The 21,958-nt window shown below is 39.0% G+C and overlaps 5 protein-coding genes across 28 annotated transcripts; 2 read left to right on the forward strand and 3 right to left on the reverse strand.

Annotated features, from left to right (window-relative positions):
- Nucleotides 1–2,593: 2,593 nt before the first annotated feature.
- Nucleotides 2,594–12,864, reverse strand: LOC6579514 (gastrula zinc finger protein XlCGF57.1). Of its 20 annotated transcripts, XM_032730631.2 has the most exons (13): nt 12,410–12,864; nt 12,142–12,255; nt 9,641–9,777; nt 9,341–9,429; nt 8,560–8,895; nt 7,875–8,071; nt 7,554–7,659; nt 7,119–7,443; nt 6,885–7,049; nt 6,672–6,819; nt 6,465–6,598; nt 5,816–6,401; nt 2,594–4,145 (listed from the first exon to the last, which is right to left on the reverse strand). In XM_032730631.2, the coding sequence occupies exons 3-13, from the start codon at nt 9,775–9,777 to the stop codon at nt 3,921–3,923; spliced, it is 2,448 nt and encodes an 815-aa protein (XP_032586522.1). In that variant the 5' UTR covers nt 12,142–12,255; nt 12,410–12,864; the 3' UTR covers nt 2,594–3,920. The 20 variants fall into 20 exon arrangements, with proteins under 20 accessions (XP_032586522.1, XP_015019209.1, XP_032586520.1 ...); XM_015163723.3 differs by having other exon boundaries at nt 7,875–8,035; nt 12,142–12,864; XM_032730629.2 differs by having other exon boundaries at nt 7,875–8,056; nt 12,142–12,864.
- A 121-nt stretch (nt 12,865–12,985) lies between these two features.
- On the forward strand, nt 12,986–13,681 carry LOC6579515 (probable 28S ribosomal protein S16, mitochondrial). Its single transcript, XM_002005373.4, has 2 exons — nt 12,986–13,280; nt 13,339–13,681. The coding sequence occupies exons 1-2, from the start codon at nt 13,164–13,166 to the stop codon at nt 13,612–13,614; spliced, it is 393 nt and encodes a 130-aa protein (XP_002005409.2). The 5' UTR covers nt 12,986–13,163; the 3' UTR covers nt 13,615–13,681.
- Nucleotides 13,654–16,101, reverse strand: LOC6579516 (receptor expression-enhancing protein 5). Of its 3 annotated transcripts, none has more exons than XM_002005374.4 (4): nt 15,857–16,101; nt 14,200–14,432; nt 14,035–14,134; nt 13,654–13,969 (listed from the first exon to the last, which is right to left on the reverse strand). In XM_002005374.4, the coding sequence occupies exons 1-4, from the start codon at nt 16,005–16,007 to the stop codon at nt 13,908–13,910; spliced, it is 546 nt and encodes a 181-aa protein (XP_002005410.1). In that variant the 5' UTR covers nt 16,008–16,101; the 3' UTR covers nt 13,654–13,907. The 3 variants fall into 3 exon arrangements, with proteins under 3 accessions (XP_002005410.1, XP_015019214.1, XP_032586531.1); XM_015163728.2 differs by lacking the exon at nt 15,857–16,101 and adding an exon at nt 15,073–15,454; XM_032730640.2 differs by lacking the exon at nt 15,857–16,101 and adding an exon at nt 14,505–14,586.
- On the reverse strand, nt 16,032–18,221 carry LOC6579517 (solute carrier family 25 member 35). 3 transcript variants are annotated; one of them, XM_044011014.1, is made up of 4 exons: nt 17,489–18,015; nt 17,288–17,423; nt 16,694–17,108; nt 16,032–16,185 (listed from the first exon to the last, which is right to left on the reverse strand). In XM_044011014.1, the coding sequence occupies exons 1-4, from the start codon at nt 17,734–17,736 to the stop codon at nt 16,175–16,177; spliced, it is 810 nt and encodes a 269-aa protein (XP_043866949.1). In that variant the 5' UTR covers nt 17,737–18,015; the 3' UTR covers nt 16,032–16,174. The 3 variants fall into 3 exon arrangements, with proteins under 3 accessions (XP_043866949.1, XP_043866948.1, XP_002005411.1); XM_044011013.1 differs by lacking the exon at nt 16,032–16,185 and adding an exon at nt 18,061–18,221 and having other exon boundaries at nt 16,239–17,108; nt 17,489–17,937; XM_002005375.4 differs by lacking the exon at nt 16,032–16,185 and having other exon boundaries at nt 16,239–17,108; nt 17,489–18,014.
- A 119-nt stretch (nt 18,222–18,340) lies between these two features.
- LOC6579518 lies at nt 18,341–20,672 on the forward strand. The gene is made up of 2 exons (XM_002005376.4): nt 18,341–19,420; nt 19,490–20,672. The coding sequence occupies exons 1-2, from the start codon at nt 18,545–18,547 to the stop codon at nt 19,649–19,651; spliced, it is 1,038 nt and encodes a 345-aa protein (XP_002005412.1). The 5' UTR covers nt 18,341–18,544; the 3' UTR covers nt 19,652–20,672.
- Nucleotides 20,673–21,958: the final 1,286 nt, after the last annotated feature.

Consider the following 21,958-nt stretch of genomic DNA (forward strand, 5'->3'; position numbering starts at 1 on the left):
TTAATGCCTAAGAGAATAAACAAGTGAAAAAATAAAAATAAAAAGCCTATATTAAGGTACAGATGTGTCCATGTCCAACCCTTATATGGGCGCATGCCAAAATTGTTTTGGGCTTTAACTTCTTGTCAGACAATGCACTTGCATGCATAATACATACATATGTATGTATGTATGTACATATATATGTATATACATATATGGAGTCAAGACGTATAAAGGTTGCTGATTCACTGATGTAATCACGCTCCGTTTTTATATTATAGCACTAAATCATTTCAAGCAAAATGAAACTATTTAAATTATGAACAAGCTGTGACGACTTCTGTCGGATATTGAGCGCCATGAATGCTAAATGTTAAATGTTTGCTACGTGCCTTAATTGTACAGATAGTGACCATATGGCCAAAACCTTTTCTTTTCGGCCAGTAGCTTCGTGACTTCATGTAAAAACAACGCTAATTATTTTTCATATTAAGTCTTGAGTTAGCTTGAAGGCACGAATTCGTTGTGGAAATACCCTGTAAAAGGCAAAACAAACATATTAGCTTTGAAAATTGTGATACAAATACAATAAGAACGCTAAATCATTATTCCATATGAGCATTGAAAGCAAATCGTCTGTTTTTCCTTCTCATTAAAAATAGGTAGTATCAATATCCAAAAATCTTGGGTGTGTTAGAACCAACCTTTGGAACAGCCACAACATACATAATTATCTTATCATTTAGATATCAATTTTGAGTGTATATCAGAAGTATCCATATACAATTTTATAATAATTTTTAATCATTGTTATATATACCGCTGTTGTATACCCCGTTCATATCCATTTACTGGGTGTGCATACTAAACATTTTAGTTTACCTGTAGAAGACACTAAACTACTTCATTTATATATATAAACCTGCATGTATCTTATCTAACTAGAAGTGTATTAGTCTAAAATTCCTGAGAATGTTATACATATACAATTATATATGTATACATATTATATACGACAAGAGTACGAGAAACCTGTTTAGTTATTAGTTTACCTAGGAATTAAAATATTTGATATAGCTTCCCCTTTTGGCACTTTAAGTAGCATATAGTACACTGATCAAGTGCTATGCGTTGACTGACACACAACACAGTCCCATTGAGTCACAATTATTCAGTTCGCTTGTTTGTGTCTGTTTAATCAGCGGATCTATAAATAAATTATGAAAACATTCGTGAGCAAAAGAATTTGGCCAACACTTTTGGCAATAATTTATATGGTAGAAAGTGCGACCCTGAATTCAGTTATTTTTTTATCGGATAGCACTTATCTGTCTAATCGCATTTTGTTCTTTGCAATTATGTCCGATACGAAAATGGACAATATCTGAAGCGGAAGAAGAGAAGATAATTCTGCAGTTTGTTTATAGCAAGAGAATCCAGTTATTGCCGAAACATGAAATGACTAAACATACAAAATAAATACAAGGTTTGAATCAAATCAGTGAACAACAACCAGTTTAGCTTCTGATAAGAATTCAAGTAGAAGTCTCAATGATAACTAAATTTATGCGGGGATTATATTGTTTATAAATATATATGATTATAGGTTGATAGTTTATAGGCGACTTGTGAGGCGAAATTAGTAATCTGATATATTGATATATCTCTTACACTGCTACCGCATTTTCCCCTAACATTTTTATCCAAGGGTTTTTCTCAGAAATATAAATTTAACAGTACTGAATAAAATTCGAGTTGCAATGCGCAAAGTGGAGCACATATGTATTACAAATCTCAATTCAGGGTCCATGCAATCTATAACGCATTACACGTCAAACATTACACTGAATCAAATTATATCCATGAAAGCGAACCGACATAAAAATTCCTTAGGTTAAATAATCAAAACTTCTCCCTCTGGAAATTTAACTTTTATATTGATTAGCCCGTTCAACAAGCCTTATCTGTCTGTAGCCATAATATTTAATGTACTTAAAAACCTTAATTAGCGCCTTAATTTCACACACCTCAAGGCTCTCAAAATACCTAAAGCATTCCAAATACATATCTGAGCTTCATAGGTTTGCACCTGTCCTTTCATCAGCTTGTATTTTTAGTAAACAAAAACCATTTTAGTTAACAATTACAGTTACACATTCTTTTTTGTTTTTTATTATTCATAGTCGTATTTTCTTTAAGGCTTACATATTAAAATATATGCTTAAGATTAGGTTCATCTATTTATTGGATTATGTTATCGATTTACTTGTTGCATTCTCATTCAACGCATTCCTAGTTTTTTTTTTTTTTTTTTTTTTTTACTTTTTTATTTTGTAAGGTATATGTTTGTTTGCTGTGTTTCTGATTTTATTATTTTCGTTTTTTGTTTTTGTATATATTTTTACAGTTTGATAATAAATTTGTTTGTTTGATTTTGCCACAAAAAGCGTGCATTGATTGATGGAATCTGCAACAGCGAAGGTAAGTTTGTGTGGGTGTGTGTCTATGTACTAATTATTATTAATTTTTTTTTTTTTCATTTTGCATTAAATTGTGTGTGTGTGTCTATAAATTTGTTATACAACTAATATATTACTTATAGCTATATTTATGTACTCATATATTCCTTCTTGTTAATATTATTTCTTTCTGTTATGTTACTTTTTATTTGTAATCTACTTTTATGTTGCTCTGTTGTATTTATATCAGTTATAGATACTAGTATTCTTTAGTTACTGTGCCAGGCACCATTGCCAACACTTTCAATAATTTCATCATACTTTTTATTTAATTCTGCTTTAGACCTGTTTTGCATTTACTTAAGTTCTAGTTGCATGTTATTATTATTCCATTCCATTCCATTTTCTGTATTTCTCTTTTATTTACAAGCTTTGCAAATTGTTGTTTTTGTGTTGGACAAACGCCCACGACCACGCCCACAACAAACATGATCGAGACGCCAGAGTGCTGTTAGCTAATTTACGTATTACATTAAAATTAAAATTATTATTAAAATAATTGTTATTTTTGTTTGAATTTTTCACGTTTAACTCTAAATTTAGTTGTAGTTTTTGTTTTGTTTGTTTGTTTGTTTGCTTAGTATTTATTTTCTGTTTGTTTTCTTATTCTTTCTTTTTATTATGTATACACAGTTTACATTTAGGCGATATATCTTAATGCATATGTTATACACCCATACATGCATGTATATATATTTCTATATACATATGTGTGCATACATAAGTGTGTGTGGGTGTGTTGTGTGTTGGTGTTTGATTTTAAAGTGTTTCAATTAAAACGTAATTAGGTAAAAACTTTTGCAACTTAGACGAGGTTCTTGTTTTAGATGCGACCAATGCATCACAAAGAAATTATAACAGTATAGTTACTAATTATAGTTAATATTGTATGTGTGTGTCTGTGTAAATATATATTTGTATATATATATATATAGCTAGTTGTCTATTTAATGAATAGCTAATTGATAACTAAATTAGTACAACTAAGGGAATCGCTTAACTCTTATATACGCACAAGGATCTCCTCTCTTATATTCACTTTTAGCTGTTGCGTGTGTGTGTGTGTGTGTGTGAGGCTTGCAAAGCTGCCCTGTTCATATATTATAAGTTCTATATATATATATATTTATATATTTATATATATGTATATATGCTTGCTGGTGTGCGTGGGTGGGTGTACATATGCATATGTGTATGTGTGTGAGTGTGTTTCTCTTGAGGGCGGGAGCAAGTCTTCGTCTTCGTCCTCGTCTTCGTGTTTGCCTCGCAATTGCAATTGCACAAATTGCCTTTGTATATTTACAAATAGTTACAACAGAAATGCTTATCATAATGTTATCAACTCTCGCTCTCTCGCTTCCACTCGCTTGCTGTCCCGCCCCTTACATTCGCTCGCCCTCTCTCTATCTGTCTCTTAGTTTACTCTGTGTGCATGGAGTTTTGCTGTTGCTGCTGCTGCTGCTGTTGTTGCTGCTCCTCCTGCAGCACGTTGCGACAGATCTCGTATTTGATGACCTTGCCCTGGCCATGGCCACTGGATACGATCTGCACCTCCACCTGAGCAGGCTGTTGACCCGCAGCGGCGGCGGCTGCAGCTGCAGCTTGCGCTTGTTGCTGCTGCTGTTGCTGTTGCACCTCGGCCTCCTGCAAAAAGTTGCAAAACTTTAGCAAATCATTCGCAAAATGAAAAACAAAGAATTCGCTCACTAAATACCAAAGTAAATAATTATATATAAATAAAAACTAAACTAGAATTAAGCTCAAGCAAATCATCAAAAGGGGCTATTGAAAAACATAACTAAAATTTAAAAATATATTATTTTATTTATTTATTTTCATTGCTTTTTGACATGAAATTTTGTTTGTCTTGTTTAACAAATAGAATAGCAAAACTAGGGAGAAATCTAAGAAAATGCACAGTAAAAAGGATTTAAATAATAGTAATTAAAACACATACACAAAGCGACAAAACAGGCAAATAATTAAGGAATTATACACATGACAATAATACAATAAGTTATATATAGTTGTTGTTTATGGGACAATATTATCTTGATAATTTTGAATATATTGTTGTTTTTTGTATACACACCTAAAACGCGCACAGTGAAGCCTTTTTTGCATACACGTATTACAAAAGATTGTAACGATTGTATTTACTGTAGTATTTGATCTATGTATTATTTTGGTTTTATTTGTTTATCATCAATTTCTTTTTGTTTTTTTCTTTCTTTCAGTTCTTCAGAGAGAGTTCGCAACACACGCACACGCACACACAAATACAGGACACACACACACACACACTTGCGCACAGACAAAACTTTATACAAATAGAATTTGCTTTGGTATTTACGAAACAATCAGCTGTGTGTGTGGGTGTGGGTGTGCATGCGTGCCTGTAGATGTGTGTGTGAGGGTGAGTGAATGTAGTTTTCTTTAGCATTTTATTATTGTTCAGTTGATCTATTGATCTATTTCTTTATTGATTATTTAGTAAGAAGTAGTTGGTACAACAAGCTGCAAGTATTCGAAGTTAAAAAAAAAGATAATGCATTTATCATATCGTGAAATCATTTAAATTGTTCTTTTGTTTTTGTGTGATTTTTATAAAGGGAAGAGATAAGAAAAACAAAACAGTGCAAAACAAGAGAATCGAAATATACATAATATGCATTCCTAGTCTGTAGACATCTAGCTTTAAGCTGTAAGAATATTTTACATATTGAAAAATATTCCTTGAATTTTTCATGTATTTAAAAAAGTTTAAAGAAATAAAATTGAAACCGGAAAGAATTGTATTTTTATTTTTAATAGAATTATTAAACTAACTGAAAACATTTAAGTATCCGGATTAGGATTAGGCTATACTGTAGTATTTAAAAACAATTTTTTTTTTTTGCAGTTTTCTTGATTTACTTTAGTTTAAGATTGACCCTGAAATGGTTGAAATTTCTCTTGCAGACCGACACAGAAACCTTCGCCGAGAAGAAGTTCCCCCGACTTTAAGAAGCATATGTTTTAGAAGCTTTATTGTTGATACTCGGTAACAATGGCTTAGATAGTTCTTAATTATATTAAATTGCATAGCTTAGAGGCTAAACTAACTGCTCCCACGATATATAATATTTATATAAAACTAAATTAATTATAATCTATGCCAATTTATATATTTTCGTTTTTCTTTTTTCATTATTTTCGTATAAATCAAAGCAAATTAAAAAACAATTGAAATAATTGACCAATATCTGTTTTAGTTATCTATGGGGTCGGGCTGTGGGTGGGGGGAGTTTTGGGGGGCTGGGCACTTAGCATACCTGTTGCTGCGATATGGCTGGCTTTGTTTCCAAATGCTGGCGCTGATGCAGCATCAGATGATTCTTTTGGAAGAACGCCTTTCCACATTCACAAACATGGGTGCGCACCGTGCAGCCGCCGTTTGGATGTCGACGATTGTGCTGCATTAGGCCGTGCTTGGCAGCGAATCCCTTGCCGCAGCTGGCACAGAAATGCGATTTAGGCTTGTTGGCCGGCGACACGGTGACCACATGCTGCTGCTGCTGTTGCTGGACGTGCTGCAGATGCTGTTGCCCGTGGACGGGCATTGTGGGCACGGCTGTGACAACGGCTTGCGGATGGGTCGAATTGGCGGCCTGCACCAGCGTGGTCTGTGACATCACCTGACCGGTTGATGATATGATTTGCACCGGCACCGGACTCTGTCCCACCAGGTTCGGATTGGCCGTGACCACAGTGCCAGGATTAAGGCTGGCCGTGCTCAAGAAGTGACCAGGCAGCGCTGCTGTCAAGGCGCACAGATCGGTCATCAAGCTCTTGTCGCCTGTATGCAGTCGCAAGTGCAAGGCGAGCGCCTCACGGCTATTAAACGCGCTGCCACATTCACTGCAAATCGAGAAGTTGTCATTAGCTAATCTTTATGCTCTGTTGAAGGCAGCAAACACCTACCGGCAAACGAACTGTGGACGCGTGACACCATTCGCATCGGTTGTGGAGACGGTGAGCAGCGTTGAATTAGCTGGATTGCTGACAACGGTGATCGTCTGTGGATGTCCGGGATGATGATGCGGCTGTTGGAGCTGCTTGAATTTTGAATCAATTACAAATGTACCGTAAATTTACTAGAGTCTTGTATATTGAAATCTTCATGCAAACCTGTTGATTGGCTATTATGGTAGCACTGCTCGTATTGGGATTAACGCCATTGTGCGCTGCACGCACATGCTGATGCAGCTCCGCTTTGGTGAGGAAACCTTCGCCGCAGCTAACGCAGGGGTGCGCCTGCTCGCCGGTATGAACGCGCCTGAAAAGCATTAAATAATTGCGATTAGCTGATATTTAATTTGAATACTAGTTAAATTGACTCACCTCATGTGGGAAACTAGTGTGCGCTTCTGTAGAAATTCTTTGCCACAAACTGTGCAGGAGTGTGGTATCTTGCCGTGGATGCGACCGTGGTTAACCAATTGAAACTTTCGTGGAAACGAGGCTCCGCAATCAGCGCAAACAAATGGATTCAATGAACCATGAAAGCTGCAAGGCAAAACAAATAATGTGACTTTAGTTTTGAGCATTGAGCAATGAGATTGTGGAGCTGCTTACCGCGAGTGCATAATCAGGTGATTCTCCTGTGCGAAACTTTCACCGCATTCTTCGCAGACGTACGGACGTTCGCCGGCGTGAAATTTACTGTGCGTCACCAGATGACGTTTAAGGGGAAATGCACGTCCGCACTCCTGGCAAACAAATGGCCGTTCCCGGCTGTGGACGCGCGAATGCGTCAATAGATGATGCTTAAGCGTAAAGCTCTTCTTGCACTCCTGACACTGATATGGCCGATCAGTTGAGTGAAGCAGCAGATGCGTGTTTAGACAATGTTTGTGCGCAAAACTTTTTCCGCAATGAGTGCAAATATGTGGTCGTTCGCCTAAAGAGTGGAAATGTAGCAAGAAAACAGAAAGAGAAAGGGGGCAGATCGAGAATTTGGGGTTAGACCTGCTCGTAATTTCATAGGTATGTGCTAGGAACAAGAACAACCACCTGTGTGCACGCGTGCGTGTGTTGTCAAATGATGTTTGAGCAGAAAGGATTTACCGCACTCGTCACAACTGTACGGGCGCTCCTTTTTGATGGTGGCGTCGGTCTAAAAGAGAATAAAGAGAGACCACGAAGAAGAGAGAAAAAGACGTTGATTACTATGCGAATCTGGGGGATTTCTATAAATAGTTCATATACATTTCTATATTTTCATTTTTTTTTTTTTTTTTTTTTTTTTGTGGTTTTGTTTTAGTTTTGCGTGTTTAAGTGTGTATGTGTGTGTGGGTGTGTAAGTGAGTGTAACATAAATGTTGGGCTTACTTCGCTGAAATGCATTGATTCCTGTAGTTCGGTCTTTGGGGACAATTCTAATGTGCCTGGCTCCAACTTTAAGTTGGGTGCGTCGCCCTGCGAGTCCTCGTTCTCTTCGAGTCCTTGTATTACTTTCTGTACTTGAACTGAAATACCAGGAAGTATGTCACCTAAGAGTGTTGTTGCACCGCCAACGGAACAATAACCAAATGGAATTCAAAGGAAGATATATCAAAAATAAAAGAGAAGAAAACAAAGAAAGAAAATCAAAAGTGCGAACCAAACACAAACTCAACAGAACAAAACAAAGAGAAAAAAAAAGAAAAGAAAAACAAAATATAATAGAACTCAAGAAATTTAAATAAATATAATTTTTATATATTTTTAGAAAAATTAAAAACATAAAAACGAAATCTAATAACAAATATTCGAATTTTCAACCGCTAACAATTACGGTAAGCAGCAATGCAATGTAATACGACGCAACGCAACGTAACGCAGCGTAAAGCAACGTGACGTCACATTGCGTAACGCAACGACTTAACGACGCAACAGGTAGTAAGCAACGAGAATACCGAATACCAGTACCAGTGCCAGAGAGAGTCAGACAGAGACAGAGAGTGTTGTAGCAGTAGGAGCGTATTGGAGGAGAAGGAGGAGATAGTCGAACACAACACAGATTTGAGATGCTTACTTGGTGTCGCGCCCGGCGCCGTCGAATGATGATGGTGGTGGGCTCCGTCGCCAGCGGTGAGTGTGTGCGTCTGGTGGTGGCCGTGGCCGGCTGCAATGGCGCGCTTGATTAGGATCTCATTGCACTCCTCTTGGGTGAGATGCAATGCTCCAATTGAGCCAAAATGCGACTTGGCCGCAGCGGCGGCACTCGATGTGGTTAATACCGTTTGTCCAGTTTTTGTGTCAACAATGCTGCCATTTGTCAATGCATGATGGTGTGCAGCATTCGCCGGATCACCTCCACCTGCTGCCGCAGCCGCAGCTGCTGCCGCTGTTGCCTGATCGACCAAAAGATCTAATACGCCACAGCCCGCCGCCCGCCGCCGCCGCCGTGTGTATTTTTATGATGAGTGAGAGTAAGTGAATGACAGTGTATGTGGGAAGAGTGAGTGGGGAGGGGAGCATGAGTGGGTGGATTAGGTATTGGTGTTGGTGTTGGTGTTGGTAATGCGTGACAGCAATACGAGAGCAAACACAGCGACAACAGAAACAGAAAGAGAGAGAGACAGACAGAGATCGAGAAAGTGGATATTACATTCGGTGGAAGTTGGTTACAGCGAGCGAGCGGAAAGTAGCAAAGAGAAGTATACAAATAGAGAGAGAGAACAGTCGATTAGCGAAACCCCTGACAATCATCGATATATACAAATCGATTACAACACATCAACAACGCGTGCAACACTAATTTATTTGATTTCTCAAACAGATTCTTAAACTGATTTTTAACGACAGCCACTTACAGTTCTTATCGAGCGAATTTATGCTCAACACCTGTTGACCAGAGTCCTGTTTTTTGACCACCGTCGATGCGGCGCCTGTGGTAATTACTCTGTGGATGGATAGAGATAGAAATAGAGAGAGAGAGAGAGTGTGGGAAGAGAGAAAGAGAGCGCATCGAAGCAGCCGAGAAAAAACGAGGCTTAGTAAAGGCTTTTTATCTTGTTCTAGAGATAATTTGTATCTTTTAAATTTTTGTTTGTTTTTTTTTTATGATTTGTTTTATATCATATTTATTGTTTTGTTTGTCTTTGAAAACGCACCTTTGTGTTCCGGGCGCAAACGAGGAATCATTCACCACGAACATGCGACGAACGACATTGCCCTTATTGCTGGTGAGTGCACCTTTAACATCCTTTTGTACGGCCAATGATCCATCCGTGGATAACAGATAGGGCATCTAAAATGGGTGTGTACACATTGTTTTTGTCAGTATAACTGGCGACAGCTGGCTAATTGTGGATTTGTGGATTTATGGATGCACCAACAACTCTCCACATAACGGATGATGGATGATGTTATTTTGTTTGTTTCTATAGCATTTAAGTTGATTCGATTTGATTGTTTTGATTTTGGTATTTTGATTGTTTGTTGTTGTTCATGTCTGTTGTTAGTTTGTTTGTTTGCTTTGATTGATTGATTGATTTGTCCCCAAAAACCGAACAGATTACAGGAAATGCAAGTGCAAGTGCTTTCAGCGTTGCTCAACACTGGTCGCTTGGTCGTTGCATAACACATTCATTAATCCAATATACATAGATTTTGGGTTAGGTTAATTAATCTAATTCTATGCTAATGATTAGTACAAGGTACAGTTGCCACTGCAATTGATTCATGGTAGTATTTTGTATTTATTGTTGCGCTTTGTTGTTTTGTTGTTCATTTTGTCTTAATAACACGCTACACCTGCGCAGCGCTGCGCTACGGCACGGCGCAGCAACAGTTGATAAAAAAAATAACACAATACCAAATGAAAGGAAAGCAAGCAGCGGTGGCGGCGGCGACAGCGGCGTCGGCGAAGGCAGCAGCGGCAGCAGAAGAACAAGAAGAGGAGCAGACAAACAGCGACAGCAAAGCGCGCGCTTTTTCCACTGCGCTCGAGCTATATGTATGTGTTGTTGTGTGTGTGCGAGTGTGAGTGTGTGTGCAATTGGACTTTTGACAGTTTGTTGAGCGCCAAAACGTAAGCAAGTGTAATCAAAACACACGCACGCACCGCACGCACACTCATGTGCCGAACTGGGTGTGTATGCGTACATGAGAGAGCGTCGTTTTTGGTATGCGTGCACTGACTATGTGTTAGTGTTGAATATTCAACGAACGGCGAATTGACGACTGCCGCACACATGCACACAAAATGGTCGCCAGCACAGCACAACGCGGCGAATTCAAACACAACGAAACACTATCTGCGAGTGTGTGTGTATTCACAAACGTGCGCAAAAGAGGCAGGCAGAAACGCAGCGAAATAGGGTTGCACTCTCATGCCAAAGAAAAAAAGGTACTGCCAATTGTATAAGAAAATTGTTGTACAAAAACAAAATGAACGCACAAAATGAACAGAAACGCAACAAATAAAATTCATGATTAAAAACCAATATGCAGTAAAATTTATTTAAAATTAGATGAATAGAAAATTGTATTTATATATGTATAAATATCGATTATATTCGATTGCTTTTGCGAACGCCATACTATAAGTTTCGCCCACCACACGTTAAATAATTAAGCCACATGTTTAATTAAATTCCTAATATCATGGGAGAGTGGGAGATGTATTGCAATCAGCTGCCACCGCGTGTGCAGCGCAACGTGCGTATTATTGTTTGTTTGCATACACACAAAATCTACATGCATACGTATGCTATGTATGTATGTACATACTTACGCATACTTTTTACAAATACCAAATTATGAATGTTTACGAATGAAATGGAAACGAAAAAATTTCGTATAAATGTATGGTAAAAGAATTCTAACACACTCGCTCGCATTCGCATGACCAACGCAGTTACATAAAAGTATATGTGCTGGTTTTTTTCTTGTATTTGAGCCTCCACGTATGTATGTATATCGTACGTGTATACATACACGCGCACAACCCTGCATACGCATATACACGAATATATGGCTGATGCACTTATACATACAGAGTTCAAAACCAACGAGTGAGCGAGCGAGCGGACGACGTAGCTGTATCTGTATTAGGGATGTGAGCGTGATATTTAAACTTATCAGACAAATACCGATTAGGCTGTATTACTTGAAAACTATTTCAATTAATTGATTAAATTAAACTGATATATATATATATATATATATGTAAAATTGTATTCAATAAGCATATTTTAGAATGTTATTTATATTTCAGCTGGTTTCAGTTTAATGATACTACAGGTATGTGAAAATTCAATTCGTGTTATTCGTGTTGGAAGACTAAATCTTAAGGCCATCTCTAGCCGATATGCTTGTGTGTATGTGGCGCTGTTGTTGGGGCAACAGGAACGTACAAAGGGGGGTAAGGAGAAAAGACACAACACGATTCGCTGTGGGAAAGCAACAGAAACATTTATTACGTGGGTGGCGGGGGGTAGTTGGCTAGCTAGCTCGTTGGGTCGATTGGTTATTCTGCATTTGCAAAAGCACTCGCATTCGATATTAAAAAAAAAAAAAAAAAAAAACAATGAAAAAATTATAGAAACATATTTGATAATATGCAACGAAGGGAATTCGAAGTATACATACAAATTGAGACTTCACTTACCGATTCCCCACTGACAGTGTAGTTAATATTTGGCGATATCTCCAAAACTGATTCTGCGGCACGGTTGCCGTTGTCTGCAAAACCCCAAGTATAGCCGAAGGGCGGCGGATTGCTCTGTGCAGCGCACATTATAAATGAAGCAAAGCAGAAAAAGGGGGAGGCGAAAGAGAAAAAAGCGCAAAATTTCCAAACGCAAATGTAATTGCACTTTTCTGTTGCTTGTATTTGTATTATATGTATATGTATGTAGTTATACAAAATCACGTACAAAATACTAGCCTCCTGCTGTACGTCAACGTCGCGTTTTGAATGCAATTTGCAATATTTCTCTCTTTTTTCACTATTTTTGATCGCGACAAATATGCGACGAAAACGAACAACGAGTACGGCGACGAACTACACACACCGAAAAGAAAGTCAACTTGCTTCTGTGGCTGAGGCGGGCGCCATTTTTTTCCGTTCCCTCGAAAAATTCACTTCGTTGGCGTTGGCGTGCTTCTTGCTGCTGCTGCTGCCTCAAATTCAATTCAATTCATTGATAAGCGCACTTTTGAATTCGTATGTGTAGGTGTGTGTGTACGCGCTGTGTATTTATGTGCCGTATTTGCAATTAAATTTATAAACAAAATAAACGCACACAGTTTTTTTACCCCCAATATTAATTCACAGACACAGACACCACTGAAAAATTCCTTAGTGTTCGTGTTCGTGTTCGACTGCTGACGCCATTTTGTGTTAGCGACCAGTGTGTACACAAATTGGTTGGCACACAGAGTTGCATGAGTAAAATGTGTCTAAAATTGAACGATGTCGTTTTTTAGCACATCTTTTTGGTCCTTCGAATATAGTCCTGTCATAAATTATACTGGTCACAATCGACTATTGAATTTAGAGCGATCTATTCGATTTTGTCCATACTAATAGATATTCCGATAACCGATAAATCGAAATCGAAGTGCCATAATTGTATACTGTTTTCATAACACATTTTCTTGTTAAGTGAAGTTTGAATAAGCCTTAAAATGTCCTTATCGCCTGCCAGTGGCATTGGTCGCTTTTACAAGCATTCGGCCAAGATAATACGGTTTGTGCGCCATGGCTGTGCGAATCGCCCATTCTATCATATAGTTGTCATGGAGGTCTGAGCTCAAATTTTAGCAATATATAATTTTAAATCTGATGAAAGCGTTTTTACAGCGTCGTAAGAATCAACACCAGCCTGTCATTGAGCAAGTGGGCTCCTATGATCCGCTGCCAAATGCGACAAATGAACGTCTGGTGGCCCTAAATACAGAACGCATACGGTACTGGCTAGGCAAAGGTGCTCACATGTCCGACCCGGCGGCCGAGCTGCTTGGAATCGCCGGTCTACTCCCCGTCCACCCCCGCACCTATATGAACGCCTGGCGCAATCGTAAAGCAGCAGCAGAGGCGGCTGCAGCCGAAGCCGCCAAGCCTGCCGAGACGGCATAGTTGTGCATTATTTAGTCATACATTAAACATCATAATAAATAGTTGTTTGTCTTCTTTTTGAAATTTATGTTTAACAAGCCGAGATTTTACTACAAACACATCTAATGCGAATCATCAAATGAGGGGTTTTTAAAACCAAGTGGCATGCGCCCAAAACAACAATCAAGTACAAATTGAAATGTGCAGACAATCATCGCGGTCTAATGTGATGTAAACTGGCGTGACGGGCCATTCCTGAAGGCGGACGCTACGAAAATGCTTAAGGAAGTGAACAAAAAAGCGTAATAGCGTCTCTATTCCTTCTTCAGCACATTGCCGGCCTTCCTGATGCCATCATCGATGATTTTGTCAACCGCTGAAAAAGAAAATTCTCGCATTAATATTTCCTCTCTAAGAGATCAGGTGGCGTGTGTAACTTACAAGCATGATGCTTCAGGAAATATGGGCGCACCAACTTATTGTAAATGATAACAGAGCCATTGTTTTCCACGGGCAGCATGCACCAGATGAGGAAGCCACACTGGAGAATAGATAAGAGAGATTCAAGTAGATAATCACACTTCAGTTCAAGGACTTGCGACTCACCTTCAATAGCCAATAGAGCGGAATAATGTTAGTTACGATGTGGGAGAAAAACTCAATGACCGTGAAGATGCCAAAGGTGACCCAGTAGATGAGCCACTTGGTATCGTCCTGTTTGGTACTCGACTCGATGGCATGAATGGACACATAGGCCGGATATAGTACGCCAATGATGTTGCACACGAGCTGGGCCCAGCAGCCGAATATCAAATAAACAGCACACAATGCGACAGCACCTGAAAATGCAATTCAAAAGGTTAATCTCCGTTCAATATATGTATATCAAATGGAACGCTTTGCTCGTCTACCAATCCGCAAAACAGGATTTTCCTTGAAAATCTCAATTAGTTTCGATTCCAATGCCTCGAAAGCCATGATTTATGGCCGATCTCTATTTCCTGCCTGTGCTCTGGGTTGGATGTAAAAAACACAATTGCCCTTTGCTCGCTCGTGATTCGCTGCAGCGTCTCGCATCTGTGTGGCTATTATTAACCTTTCAGCTCTTGTCATATTCGCACTTGATGTCTAGTCACACGCGCATTGCGCGCCTATAAATTCGAAATGGTTTGTGCCGCTGCAGACGAATTGAACCCAGCATTCAGTGTTGAATTTAGTGCCCGCTCGAGCGGATGCACTTGAATTTTGCTACTGGCGTGCACAGCTAACCTCTATTATTTTTTTTTAATATCGAACATATCGTTACTGACGTCACAGCCTCAACTCATGAAATTCGCGACTGTTATACTGCGCTACTCATAAATATAAAATGTGTTGACAGACGAAGCACAGGCGGCGCACATAAACACAGTCGCTTACTCACGCACACACTCATATACGGGCAGGCACAGTCTAGCTACGCATTGGGCGGCGACTCACCTGAACCAATGTAGACCAGAGGCACGCGAACATTTCGTCGCACTGCTTGGCGATGTTTTATTTCCATAATATAATCCCAAAGCCACATTTAGGGCTTTTACAGAATTGGCGTTAGCACTTCTATATTCCACATATGTATATATTTACACAAAACACATCCATACAATCATACACATATATGTATGCCTGCATGGGTCTACACCTGGTCGTTATACACGTGTGCAAAAGCGCCACGACAGCACAAAACCCGGTCAAAGTCGAAGCTGAGCTTGACCTCTGTTTAGATTTTAATTAAAAAATAATCGTTTCTCAATTATGGCAAAAATGCGATTCTTGAATGTGCGCCACAATAGATAGAAATTACGTTACTGCAGACAGCTGTGTGTGAAGTAAACAAAAGAAAGACACAAAGTTTATGGAAAAATATATACACAAGCACACACTCCTACACGTATGCAGCTTTCACATATGATAGATAGAGAGAGAGAAAAAGAGAGAAGTGTGTGTGTTGTGTTTGTGTGGAGCTGTAAAAAGTATGCAATTCCCTAAGTAATCCCAGCCTGCTTTGCTAGTATAACAATTTTGCCTATTTTGGCGCCTCATGTGATGCCTGCCTGACTGCTTGAGTGCATTATAACAGGTTGCGGTTTCTATTTATATATTTCAAAAAAAAAAAAAAAATTCCACTTAGTCACGTTGCGTAGCCACGTATTTGATGCAGCATGGCCGGGGGGGCCAAAGTCCTGTTGTTCCACTGTAAAGTTTAGCTGGAGACAGGACTCACCGGAAAATAGCTTCACTCTATCGACGGAAGTGCGCTCCTCCAAAATATCAAACACTTTGGTCCACGGCTTGTTAGGGTCACGTAGCGATTTTCGCACCGTCTCCTTGTAATTCTCAAACATTTGGGGTAGTTGGGTCAGTTGTGAGCTCATTTTGTAACTGTTAATTTCAGCAACTAATTGATTTAATGTGCGTCGCCAACTAGTTTCATCACCGATGTTTCAGCTTCTCGATTCACCCAGTCTTTGGAGTTGCAGCAATCGACTGGCCGCCACATAGAGCCGCAGCCAACATAAGGTGACGCAAATTTGAGCAAATTTTAAAATTGTTCTAATTGGAAAATATAACAGAAATAACATTTTTCAAATAAAATTCATAAAATGTAAACAAAATAACGATCTTTATTTAATAAAAGTATTGCACAGTTACAGTTACGGCTACTTACTAAGAGGATACTATTAGCTGACTAAGTGTGAGGATAACGGTTTAAAAAAATATAAACTGATCTCATTTTTCAGTTTAAAAAATTAAGTCAAGCAATAAGGCACAGTTGCGGCAAAATTGATAGATAGCCTTAGTTAGCAGGAGTTTGGAACTGGGAATGGAGGACTTGATCTTTGGCGATTCACTTTCACTTTGTCTTCAACAAACTAATAGCAAAACAATTATACACATTTGTACTTAACGTTACACAAAGATAAGGACTAGCACAATCAGGAAGAAGCATCTCCAAGTTTGTACTTTTCACGTACGGCAATCAGCTCATCGAAGAACAACAGCACTAACGTGGAGTGTGGAGCGATACGTAGATAATTGGCCCAAAAGCCCTTATACATACCATAGATGCCCTCGGTGCGCAAGATCTTCACAAAGCAATCCAGCCAGCCCTTATAGTAAAGGCCACGCCCCTGCGCATCAAGACCCTGGTTATAGAGTCGCGTACTAATCACATCGGGCGGCGTTATAGCCACGGACATTAGTGAGCCGGCAATTAAGCCTGAGCAAAAGGAATTCAACGTTGGCTGGTGAACCAAATCGTATTCCATCAACAATGATTTGGTCTTGCCAAATGTTGCGATCTGTGCACCAGAGCCGACGGCAGCTCTGGGCAGGGCAGACAAGGATCCACGCCACAGTCCAACTATGCCTCCTTTGCTGTAGATCTCTTTGAGGGCGCCGCTCATGGACTTGTGTGCATGCTGGTGGCCAACGGCGATCGCCTTGGCTGCCTGCGATTGTAATTGCGTCTTGATCTACATTGTAAAAAGTAAAGAAAGATTAGGTATCAGTCTTATCTGTGCGGAGTTCGCCATTCTATTTGTCCAGACATTCAAATTAGTACAGCAATCAACGAAAACATAGATAAGTTTCGTCTATATGTCTGCCTATATATGGTCATGCCTTTATGTAATAGCCAGCCACGCGTTCTCACCATGAAAAATGGACTAGAAAAGTATGAGCCAACAATGCCGCCAATTGCGCCCCACATCAGGCCCAAGCTAAAGGAAACCTCGCCATTTTTCTTATGCATCCAATGATTCTCCATGGCGTTTGTGTAAATGCTTAACCTAGTGGGATGAAATAGCAAATTGATGGAGTAAATTATCTCACAAGTCAATGTCAATTTACTCACCGGAAAGAGTTGATTATGAATTGAAAGTAGAGGGCGGGCGCAAGACCCTTCTGCAGACCCATCATTCCATCATTTTTGGCCACTGTGATAAAGGCCTGCACGATTCCTTTGTAGGGCTCCACGTAGGAGCCGCGTGCTGCCAGCTCGCCCTGCAGTTGGATGCGCGTCTTGACCACTTCGATCGGGTTCGTGAAAAAGGTGGCGCCCACGGAGGCCAGGCCGCCTAGTACAAAGTCCGATGTGGCCATTGAATTTGCGTTCGCCTTTGCCGTGGCGTTGAGGTTGTTGGACTAGAAATAGCTCAGCAGGATTTTTCGCGAGACGTTAACATGCCAGACGATCAGGCATATTACAAGGTAATGGCAACAAAGGTGCACAGCACGAGCATCCTTAGTGATTCTCTGTTATGATGCGGCGTAGATGTTTACGTCTTCAACAGTTGCCGGCGTCTAAATAGTTAGAAATAAATATATATAAATAAGTTTTCCACACTCGTGTTGTGTGTGGTTAGTAATATAATGTTAAAATGTGTGGCCATCCTAAAAATTTAACATGTTCTGTAAAGGTCTCACTTGATTTTTGAATTTTATTATAAATATAATAATAATAACATAAGCATACGATAAATCTACCAAAATAGAAGAACAACTATTTAACATTAACCAATATAACCATAACTTAATCCAACTAGAACCAATTGCACTAAAAACTTAATTGTTTCGCATGTTTGTAGAACAGCTGTTGCTTCTTGCTATTATCGATATTCTCTGCTCTCTGTTAATGCATTCTGTAAAGAATAATTGTCACTATATAAATGCACCGATAAATCTATGAATGCAATAATAGCGTGCAGCCCTCGGTAGCCTTGGTAGTTATTCAGCCCTGGCTCGGATGCAAAACAATAAAAGTTTGGGGAATATTTCAGTAAAACTTTATAAAACAAACGAACGTGCATGTTTACATTCATAGTAATTAAAATATAGCACACACGCAGGACGTGTCGCACAAGCACTTACATAGCACCGACGCTCTCGTGCTGGTCGTGATTTTAACAAAATGATTAAATGCTCAATATGGTCGCTATTCAAATTGACGCTTGCAATTGCGTTCTATGCACCAGATGCAATCAATTGCTATAAAATAGTTCGTCTGCAGGATAATTTGTGCTCGGACAAGCTCATCTATACGTTGTCTAAGGCCTTTCGTGGCGATCCAATGCTACGGCTAACCGATGAACACGATTCCGCTGCAATTATAACTCAAACCTGGAATGTAACTCTGCCCAGTGGAGGGCATTCGGTTAATAAAATCAAGTATGATTGCCAGTTCCGGGTTCAGACCAATGAGCGTCCACCGCGTGGCATTTTCACGATCATCACACGGTTAAAGCTACGCAGCGATCCGGTGACCAAGAAATGTATCGACTACATACAGTTTAGCAGCGGCAATCGTTCGCCCAGCGAACGGATTTGCAGCGACATTTCCATCAATGGTCCCGCTGGCCGTTTAATGTTCGATCAGCGTGATCGTGACGCACATGTTCACATATTTATCAATCGGGATCGGCATATATTGGCGGAGCCACTTGAGCTACACATGGTCCTGACGGCACACTCCGAATGCCAGTTTGCTGGCGATATTCTGTGCAATCCAAAGGATAAATACTCCTGCATATCGCGTCATTTTGTTCAAGACAATATAACAAACTGTATGTATCCATGCCGGGATGAGGGTACCTGCTTCCACGATGCTATTCCGCCTGAAGAAATGGACACAACAAATGTGGCCCTTTCGGCAATTACATCGCTCATCTTTACCATGGTAGGCGTAGGATTTTGTGTGTGGATCTGTTGGAAATACTGGAACTGCATTACAGTGCAGCAGCACGCCCACGAAGCATCTGCAGCACGCTTCAATCAACGACGTAACCGGGTAAGTACAAATCGAATATTTGCAAAAGATCACAGATACTCATATAAAATAATACCATAATACCTGCAGTCTGATGTGCCCACCATAGAGCTGCCCACGGCAACTTCGTACGATGGTGTGCTGACCCACGATATGTCGCCAGTGTCGCAGGGCCGTTATCAACAGCAGCAACAGCCGGCCACACCCAAAGATCTGCCGCCCAGCTACGAATCACTGTTCCCCGATAGATAAGAGCTGCCTAAAATGCATTAAGCTGATTGCTCCCGTTTTTGTGCCAGGCAGATAGGAATCAGTAGTTGTTGGCGCCAAACTCCGAACTCGAACTCACATTTATTGCAGAACAATTGTTGTAACAGTTCCATTCCTAATTAGGTATTTGTTCAATTACAAGGAAGTAATTGTAAGTAATTACACATCATAGGCAATTAGCAGAGAGATAACTGCAATGTATATATGCACATTTGTTCTAGTGTTAGGGCTGATTTGATGTTTTCTGAATTAGAATTAGCCATAATTAAGATATTCGGTAAATGTGTTCAAGCAAGCTATACTAATCAAGTACAACCAACTACGGCAACTCAATTTGAAAATATGAGATTCATCTGATTTTAGTATTATTATTTTAATATTTTATATGTATATATAAATATTTGTTTTTATTTTAATTAATAGTTTTATATTCATATTCATGATTTGTTTATTTTAAATTTGTTTAATACCAAATTCTGTATTTCATTTCATAAATGCAACCAATGTCGTATGTAACCCGAGCACTAATGAAATCTCAATCAATTAGTAATGCAATTGTATTAACTGTAAGCTAAACTACAAACTAAACTAGTTAGCGCAAATTTGAAGATTCCATTGAACTAATTGTAACATAAGTATTATGCAATGATATTCAATCTATATGATATAAATATATATCTATATATGTATGTATGTATGTAATAGCTGCAAATGTTAAACACAAGAGATTAGCGGCATTCCATCTAGTTGTACCTGTATTATATACACATAAATGTTTACCTATATATACACGCTTGTACGAAAATGTAAGCAGAAAGACATCAATTATGTTATTGCAGGCCTTGGTCGTCAATTGTTTAAGCAAATCTATAAGCGATATTGTATTATTTAAGATACAGTATTTACTCAAAATATGTAACCGCTAACGGTCAATTTAAAGCATACAAACAAACACACTCACATATACGTATTAACTATAAATAAACCAACTAAATGTTTAAAACTGAACGGTTCATTGTTGGAGGGGAAGCAACTGATGTACATATACATACATATATACATATGTATGTATATATATGTACTGTATCACTTATTCAACAACTGGTTGCTGCTGGTTTCATCACCTGGTGACACAGAGCGACACACCGGATGACTCAACTACGTGCTGACCAAAAGAAAAAACAACTATGCCCAAAACCAGTTGTAATCAGCCAAGAGTGGCTTACAAATTGTTTTTAATGCATTTCTGATTTCGGTTAATTGCGCATGCCGAAAGTTTTTATTTTATCATTATTAAATTCAGGCTGACAATTGGTCTTAGTCAATTCTAATTTTGATTCTAATACACCTTTCTATAATATATATATATAATCTATACTTGTATTTATATTTTTACTTATAATGTTGTCCTCTGCTCGTTAAGCGTTGCTTGCCTTGTTTCCACTGTGGCCTGTTTCACACTCTGCTAGCAATTTTAAGAAACATTAAAAATATTGCCTTAAGAGCTTTCGAACAACACTTGAACTCTATTAACTACTGTAGCGCTTAGCAACTATCCAATGGTTAATTGGCACAAGCCATTTATAATAATACTCTCAGATCTATTCAATGCCAATGACAAACAAATGTTAATGTCGAAAAGCTGGACATTGGCATTGACAGAGTTCAACGTCAGGTAGCAGTTGTAGTGAATCAATTATGAAAAGCCCCAAGCGAATCAATCAACTATGTTTTATTTAAAGAGATGTATGTATGTATGTTTTCAATTTGTAATGTCTCAACTGGAGTCAATGCACGACTCTTTAACGGAACGGTCAAGTTGAGGTCTAGCGAGGAACTACCTCAACTCGCACTATGGCAATCGGTATCTACTTTAACTAATTATCGCTTGTTTAAATCAGTAATCAGATCATTATTGTAAATTGTGTTTTGCTTTATCTGGAAGAATTCTGTGCCGAGATAACGTATCGTAACATATATGGCAGTACAATTCTGTCCCACCTAGAACGCAATTACCGGCCGACACCAATTAAGCTATGTCCACATTGAGACTCAAATCGTTTGCGGCAGAGCAATGTGAAGTACAAGCAGAAACCTGTTTCCAAGCCATAAATATGATATATCTATCTAATGACAGACGGCAGAACGCTTGATTGTTTCCAAGTGACGACAAAGGCGTGAAAACTTACAAAATTCATCAGATGTTCTTAACAAAAGCGAAAGGTATATTAAATATATAATAGATTCTGTAAGATGAGAAATAAGGCAATTGGGGTTTATTATGTTTAT

Source organism: Drosophila mojavensis, unplaced genomic scaffold (genome assembly GCF_018153725.1).
Source record: "Drosophila mojavensis isolate 15081-1352.22 unplaced genomic scaffold, ASM1815372v1 contig_80, whole genome shotgun sequence".
In the NCBI taxonomy this organism is placed as follows: Eukaryota; Metazoa; Arthropoda; class Insecta; order Diptera; family Drosophilidae; genus Drosophila; species Drosophila mojavensis.